The sequence below is a fragment of the Empidonax traillii genome, unplaced genomic scaffold, assembly GCF_003031625.1.
Source record: "Empidonax traillii isolate 1590-97213 ecotype Southwest subspecies unplaced genomic scaffold, ASM303162v1 scaffold16:size2589160, whole genome shotgun sequence".
Taxonomy (NCBI): Eukaryota; Metazoa; Chordata; class Aves; order Passeriformes; family Tyrannidae; genus Empidonax; species Empidonax traillii.
The window spans coordinates 1,513,817-1,520,898 of record NW_020955209.1 but is presented as its reverse complement, the minus strand read 5'-3'; the positions used below and the strand labels follow the sequence as shown (position 1 = coordinate 1,520,898).

The 7,082-nt window shown below is 46.3% G+C and overlaps 1 protein-coding gene across 1 annotated transcript; it reads right to left on the bottom strand.

Annotated features, from left to right (window-relative positions):
* Positions 1-2,120: 2,120 nt before the first annotated feature.
* On the bottom strand, positions 2,121-6,388 carry CUNH6orf203 (chromosome unknown C6orf203 homolog). The gene is made up of 4 exons (XM_027895313.1): positions 6,315-6,388; positions 4,405-4,837; positions 3,538-3,610; positions 2,121-2,474 (listed from the first exon to the last, which is right to left on the bottom strand). The coding sequence occupies exons 2-4, from the start codon at positions 4,827-4,829 to the stop codon at positions 2,298-2,300; spliced, it is 675 nt and encodes a 224-aa protein (XP_027751114.1). The 5' UTR covers positions 4,830-4,837; positions 6,315-6,388; the 3' UTR covers positions 2,121-2,297.
* Between the last annotated feature and the right edge of the window lie 694 nt (positions 6,389-7,082).

Genomic DNA, 7,082 nt, shown 5'->3' with positions numbered 1-7,082 from the left:
CTGAAATGACTCTCCTAACTTGACAGTATTTTCCTGAAGTAATAGAAACATGAGTCTGACCTTCGCACTTTACACCACCTAAGTATTAAATATCCTGTTAGATGCCACAATGAAATTATTGTGACAATCAGAAATTTCATCTTCCTCTGCGTGGTTATTTAAACAGTAAAAATCAGACCTCACTGGTCTGTCTTCTCCGTGAGAGCAGAGTATCACTGCCATGCTTCACTTGTAACCTCCTGACACACCTGGTGAGAGACTAGCCTGGCTGAACAGAGATCTTTGGCTGGATCTCAGGATAAAAAGGAGAGCTAATGACCTTTGGAAGAAGGGATAGGCAACTCCAGAGGACTACAAGGATGTTCTGAAGTTATGCAAGGAGAAAACTGGAAGAAACTAGAATTTAATCTGGCTCCTGTCATGAAAGACATTAAAAAATGTTTCTATAAATATATTAGCAACAAAAGGTGGGCTAAGGAGAATCTGCATCATTTACTGGATGGATGTGGAGGGAAATGTAGTGACAAAGAAGGCTGAGGTACTTAATACCTTTTTGCCTCAATCTATAATAGTAACACCAATTGTTCTGCAGGTACCCAGTCCCCTAATCAGGACAACAGGGACAGGGAGCAGTATGAAACCCTCATAATTCAAGGAGAAATGGTCAATGACCTGCTACACCACTTAAGACACACAAGTCAATGGTGCTGAATGGAATCCACCCAAGTACTGAGAGAGCTCATTGAAGAGCTCGCTGGGCCACTTCCAATCATTTACCAGCAGTCTTGCCTAACCAGAGACATCCCAGATGACTGGAGGGCACCCAGTGTGACACCCATCTACAAGAAGGGTTGGGAGGAGGATCTGGGAAACTACAGACCTGTCATCCTGACCTCAGTGCTGGGGAAGGTCATGGTGCAGATCATCCTGAATGCCGTCACATGGCACAGGCAGGACAACCAGGGGATTGGGCCCAGCCAGCATGGGTTTGTGAAAGGCAGGTCGTGTTTGACAAACCTGATCTCCCTCTGTGAAAGTGATTTCTTGATGTCTACCTGGACTTTAGTAAAGCTTTTGATGCCATTTCCCACAGCATTCTACTGGAGAAACTGGGTGCAGGTGGTTTCGATGGGTACACTGTTCACTCAGTAAAAACCTGGCTGGATGGCTGAGCCCAGAAAGCGCTGGTGAGTGGTGCCACATCCAGCTGGTGGCTGGTCACCAGTGGGGTTCCCCAGGGCTCAGTACTGGGGCCAGTCCTGTTCAACATCTTTATCAGTGATATGGAGAAGGGGATCAAGTGCTCCCTCACCGGTGCACGTCAAAGGCTGTGTTCAGCTTTGGGCCCCTCACTACAAGAAAGACATTGAGGTGTGGGAGGGCAATGGAGCTGGTGAAGGGTCTGGAACACAGGTCTTATGAGGACCAACTGAGGGGGCTCGGATTGTTTAGCCTGGAGAAAAAGAGGCTTAGAAAGGAGGTTGGAGGATGCTGGGACTTGGTCTCTCCTCCCAGGTCACAAGCAATTGGACAAGAGGAAACAGCCTCAGGTTGCACCAGCGGAGTTTTAGATTGGACATTCAGAAGATTTCTTCACTGAAAGGGTTGTCAAGCATTGGAACAGGCTGTCCAGGGAAGTGGTGGAGTCACCATCCCTGGAGGTACTTAAATGACACGTAGATCTGGCACTTAGGGACATGATTTAGTGGTGGACTTGGCAGTGCTGGGTTAATGGTTGGACTCCATGATCTTGTCTCTTCCAACCTAAAATATTCTGATTCTATGATTCTCTGTCATCATGAAATTTCCTGCTTAGAAATACACCACTGCAATCAGTATCACCCTTCCGTATTCTTGGTATAGCAGCTGTGGAGTTGGTATTATTAACCAAGACTAGACTAGTAATGAAAAGGGAAACAATTTCACATAATTGGGGGTTTTAGCCCTAACTGCTTCATGAATACAGAGATAAAACAAAGCCATTCTGCTTGTTGTGCTGTCAGCTTTCATGTAATCTTTCTGATTAACAAAATTAGACAGTGGTTAAATAGTGATCAAATTAGTCTTTATTGATTTATTATTTATAAGAAACTGCCTGGAAATGTAAGTGTTGGATCTTTTACCAGCAAAAAGTGACAGGTTTATTGCATGATTATTGATGTATGCAGCAGAGGGAGATAACATTCTGACACAAGCCCTTAAAAAAGGGTACTGCAATTTTGTTTAACCAAAATTCATATTTAACAAAAAATATGGTTTTCTGCAAAAGTCTTATGCTACTACATGCAACCCCCCTGTTACTTAAGTACATCCTGTTTGGGCACTTTTAAGTTTTTCCAGCGCCTCAAAACTACTTTGTATTTTTCACTCTCCGTTTTGTCAGATAATTTTTTTAAGACTACCCGCATAACCACAGCAGTTCCTGTTTCTTTGTCTTCACCTACTAGGAGATCCAGTGTGTCACCAACTTTCACCTGGAAACAGAAAGAGAAGATGAGTGATTATAAACATTCTTGGGGGAAAATAAATCCCCACAATCTATATCCAATTTAATTTTTGTTCCTTTTTTCCATTTAATATTCTTATCTCATAGGAGAGGAGGAAGGCAGCCAATACTACACCCTTACAGATCCTCCAGCTATAAACTTCTAGGAAAGTCAAGGCAATATGCAATTAAATGTCTCATGACCTTCCCTGCCAAAAGTTTCACCCTTCCTGTTACAATACCAACACCTAATTTGTGAAAAAGGTGTAATGTATGGGGTTTTTTTCCTGAAGTGTGCTTCCCACCAATCTTTCTCTATCATCACAGACACAAAATAGCAAAATGCAAAGTTCTCACTCCTGCCTTTAAAACAGTTTAAAGTGTTTTAAAGAACAGAGGGCTCACCAACTGCTTGTGCTCCTCTCAAAGGTCACAGAAGCAGCACACCTTTCGAAAACTAGCCTTAACTTAATGGGATCAGGAATCAAAACTTCTCATCATACTGCCCTTTGATGACCACCATGGATCACCCTCACATAAAGAAAAGGCGGGTAGAAGTATGCTTGCCACCATTCTGGTGAGCTCTGCTGTCAAAGGAGTATGGCCTGCAAGCCTTCTGGCTCTTCTCCTAACTGGTCCTGAGTGCTCTACTACAGATACAATAACCATCCCTGAGTTACCCCACTTTCAAACCCTTTCTATCATCAAACTTCTTCTTTAATCATGTGCCTTCTTCACCAATAGCTCAGATTTAATCATTTGTACTCCATCAACCTCGTGTATATACCATCACTTCTTTCAGCAACTTAAAACATCCTGTCCTTGCTGCCTTCTCCTGACTTTCAGCCTTAGATTTGAATCTCCAGCAACACAACTCTCCTGTCTGCCTTAGGGAATAAGGTTTTACCAGGGGAATCATACTCACAAACACCCCTCCAAAGCTGGAATGGTGCTATGCATTCACATTTGCAGGGTGATTTAGAGGGAGAAGGTCATGCCTTAACTATTTTCTTGTACCGTATTAAAAGGATTTAAATTTTAAAAAGCCTTACAGTTCTACTTTTCTTCCACAGTTTTTCTCCATTCAGCCTGAGTTCGTTATTGTAGAACGCATCTTCTACTTTACTGAAGAAAAACAAGGTCTTATTGCAGTTACAGCATGCAGCAAATAAAATGCAATTGCTTTTCTGCAGGTACACACCACCACTGAATATTCACATGCAAGGCACATTTCCACAGCTCTAATTTATGCATAAAGGACACCTTTATTTATAAGGTCAGTACAGACCTGAACTGGAAGAAAAAGTCTTTCACAGATATGAAATGAAATAATAGCACATAGTTGCTCTGTGCCAGAAAAGTTGTTTCTACAGATCTGTCTCCTGAATACCCAATGAATAATGTACCCTTTCCTGCACCAGCCAGCTTAATAATTTTTAAGTGATCAAGTTATATTCTGTTCTAACAACATTGAAATATAAGGCTTCTGTAGGTTGCGTAAGATCAAGTGTGTGACACGTTTACAGACTGCACATTTACCAGTTGGACCCGGTACATTAGGTTTGTATTTACCATCACCTATTTCTCCAGCCATCTCAGATTAGATCTTTTTTGTATTACTCAGTATTTTGCATTTTCTTCATTTAAAAAAAAAATAAACAGTAACTGACAGAGAATGTCCCCTCAGCAATCTTAGAAATACTGCAGACAGGAAAAGGCAAAGTTAGGCTGTTTCAAGGGAGGTAAACTGAAACAAACAGGAACAGCCATACACCCAAAACATATATTTAGACAATCAAAACATCTACACCATAAGAAAATCCAAAGACTGGGTTATTCCAGCAATAAAAGGTTAACAAAAGTCAAATTAAGGATGCATGACATCTTTCTTACCAGCAAGTTGTTTCTTCTGTACTTACTTTCTTGCCATGTCTAGACCAGCTTTCATGATCACATCATACCGAAGAGACTGCACTACTTTTTCGAGATCCTTGTAATCTTTTACTATGTTGGGGTCGTTTTCATATTCATCTTCCAAATCGCTTTCCTCTTCATCCTCTTCTTCCTCTTCTTCTTGTACAGTTTGTCTGCTCCTTCTAGAGCTTTTGTTACTTTTGTTCCGCAGAGAAAGTACTGAGATATACTCTGGAGAAAGTCTTAGTGCACTGAGTTTGACTGGGGAAAAACTGAAGCATCTTCTGTAGTTTACTGTGCTTGCTTGACAGCTACACAATATGCTTCTCCTCCAAGAGGGATACAGTCTATTTGAGGGGAACTTCTCCCACAGTCCGAACCAGATATTTAGTTTTCTAAAAGCCGTGATGGGGAGTCTGAAGCCAGTCATAGCATACCCTAAAATAAATCAAACATTCATATGTAAAAATGAGCAACTGCTTTGACTATTGGAAGGATTTCCTCACATACAGAATAGTAGTTACTACAAAAAGATGATTATCTAGTTCCCTGTACAGCAGTGCATCACCTAAAGGCACAAGGCTTTATAGGTGGCTTTATGATCTGCCTTTCTCATACGCTGTTCACCATTACAAAGAGCTAAAACACCAGATGAGAAACAAACACAAAAAAAACACAGTGGAAAACTCCTTTTCTGGTGCTCAGTATTAAATGTCCAAACACATTGGTGGCACTTTCCTCCCTACATCCGAAATACAGTTCACAAAACAAACAGAAATTAAGTTAACGATGTCATAAAAAGCACAGGGAGATCTATATCTCTCATGAGTCATTCTCAAGTTCCTGAACACTGCAAGCAAGCAAACCCAGAGAAGCCAAAAAGCCGCTTAACTTCAGTTTCTGTTTGGGCCACAACACTGCTGTGTGGCAGAATGCTGCACAATGTCCCCTGTTTCTCCAAATGGTAGCTGGCACCAGGATAGAGTTTGGGAGAAATAACACAGCTCTGTGTACTGCAACAGGACAGAGGCCAGCAACAGCAGCTTCATGTGCAAAGCTCCCCGGCGCTGCTCCCCTCCGGAGCCATTCCCGACCTGGGACCAGAAGGTGGAAACAACCCACAAAACCCCAGATGTCTTTCAACGCCATGAGAAAATGATTTACAGTCCTTACTGCGTAAGGGTGTTGCTCTGGCTTTTATTATATATGGTCTTATATCCGTGAAAATACGTGTTTCTTCATGAGGCTGGAGTTTTCCCCACAGCCAAATGACCTCTGCTGAAACGTGAAATGAGGCGGTTTTTGTGGTTGCGGAAAAAAACCCTGATCAACGAGGGCAATTATTAGCCAAATAAAAAAACACCAACCACACCTCCCCCCCCCTTTTTTTTTTTTTTTTTTTTTTTTTGGGGGGGGCTGTGTGTGTGTGTGTGTGTGTGGTATTTAAATGTAAGACATATAGCTCAAATTGGAGTATGGTACAATCCTCGCAGAGTAAGACATCCGCCTCTCCTTAATTCGCGGACAAACTCCTAGAGCAGTTATTTGAACGTGTAAACAATTATTATTATTGCTCATTTTTAGCGCTCGACCTTAGTTTGTTCCCCGCTGGCGAGTGGGTACAAGCGGGCCCGGAGGAAGGGCGCCCTCTCTCCCCCGTTAGAGCCCTCGGGCGGGCAGAGCCTCACCCACCACCCCTGCCCGGGCGGGCCCCTGACCCGCCGTCGGGGCGCTCGGGGCCCGGGCCGGGCAGCTCCGCCTTCCATGGCCGCTGCCCCGGGCGGACCGGGCCGCCCAGGCCTCACCGCCACCGGAGGGGCCGCGCCGGCCCCGCCGCGCCCCGGCCCCGCCACCTCGGAGCGCGGCGCGCCCGCCCCGGCCCTGCCGCGGGGCGGCCCGGCGGGCACGGCCTTACCTGGGAGCCGCGGGCGCCTCGGGCCCCGCCGCCGCCGCCGCCGCCGTCCCCGCACCGCCGCTCGCCGGCCGGAGGCGGAGCCGGCGCAGCCCGGGCTCGGCGCCCTCTGCCGGGGCCCGGGCCCGGCGGACCACACGGTTCCTGAGTGTCTTCGCAGCCTCCTGAGCAGCCCGTTCGGTGCACGGTCACCCCGCACACGCAAGAAGTTCTTCCTCGTGTTCAGGTGGAACTTCCCGTGCGTCGGTTTCTGCCATCGCCTCGTGTCCTAGTTAGTGGTTGGCACCACCGAGAGAAGCCGGGCTCCATCTTCTCGGGGGCGCTCCTTTAGATATTCGGCGGTGTCTCTCCCCTTCTCCTCCCCCGTGCCCGCCGGTTCGGAAGCGGAGGCCGGAGGGGACTGGCAGAGAGGCGGAGGGCGGTGTGTACCCTGCCGTCCCCTCCACAGCCCCGGGACGGCAGGGCCCCAGGAGGAGCCCCCTGCGCTCCAGCCTCTGCCCCCTCCTCGGCCGGGAGACGTGCCCAGCCACCGCGGCTCTCCCGCCCCACCGTCAAGCCTCCGAGTGTTTCCCTTTTTATTTTTTTCCGGTTTTCTCGGGATTTTTCCCCCCTGTGTTTTCAGACCCTCATGCTGCGCCCACGTGCCTAAAATAGAAAACAGCGGAAATGCTAGTTTCCCGACCACAGATTAATTTGAGAGGCTTGGTCAGCATGACAGTGTAATCCAAACCCCACTGTGGCCTGAGTTCCCCCTTATCTTTCTTTCCTTCA

What these genes read in the sequence shown, in the direction of transcription:
- CUNH6orf203 (XM_027895313.1), bottom strand. Translation starts at nt 4,829, where the DNA reads ATGACTGGCTTCAGACTCCCCATCACGGCTTTTAGAAAACTAAATATC. An exon ending in GGTCTAGACATGGCAAGAAA is followed by an intron (nt 3,611 to 4,404) that starts GTAAGTACAGAA and finishes GTTTTTCTTCAG; the next exon opens with TAAAGTAGAAGATGCGTTCT. An exon ending in TGTGGAAGAAAAGTAGAACT is followed by an intron (nt 2,475 to 3,537) that starts GTAAGGCTTTTT and finishes TTCTGTTTCCAG; the next exon opens with GTGAAAGTTGGTGACACACT.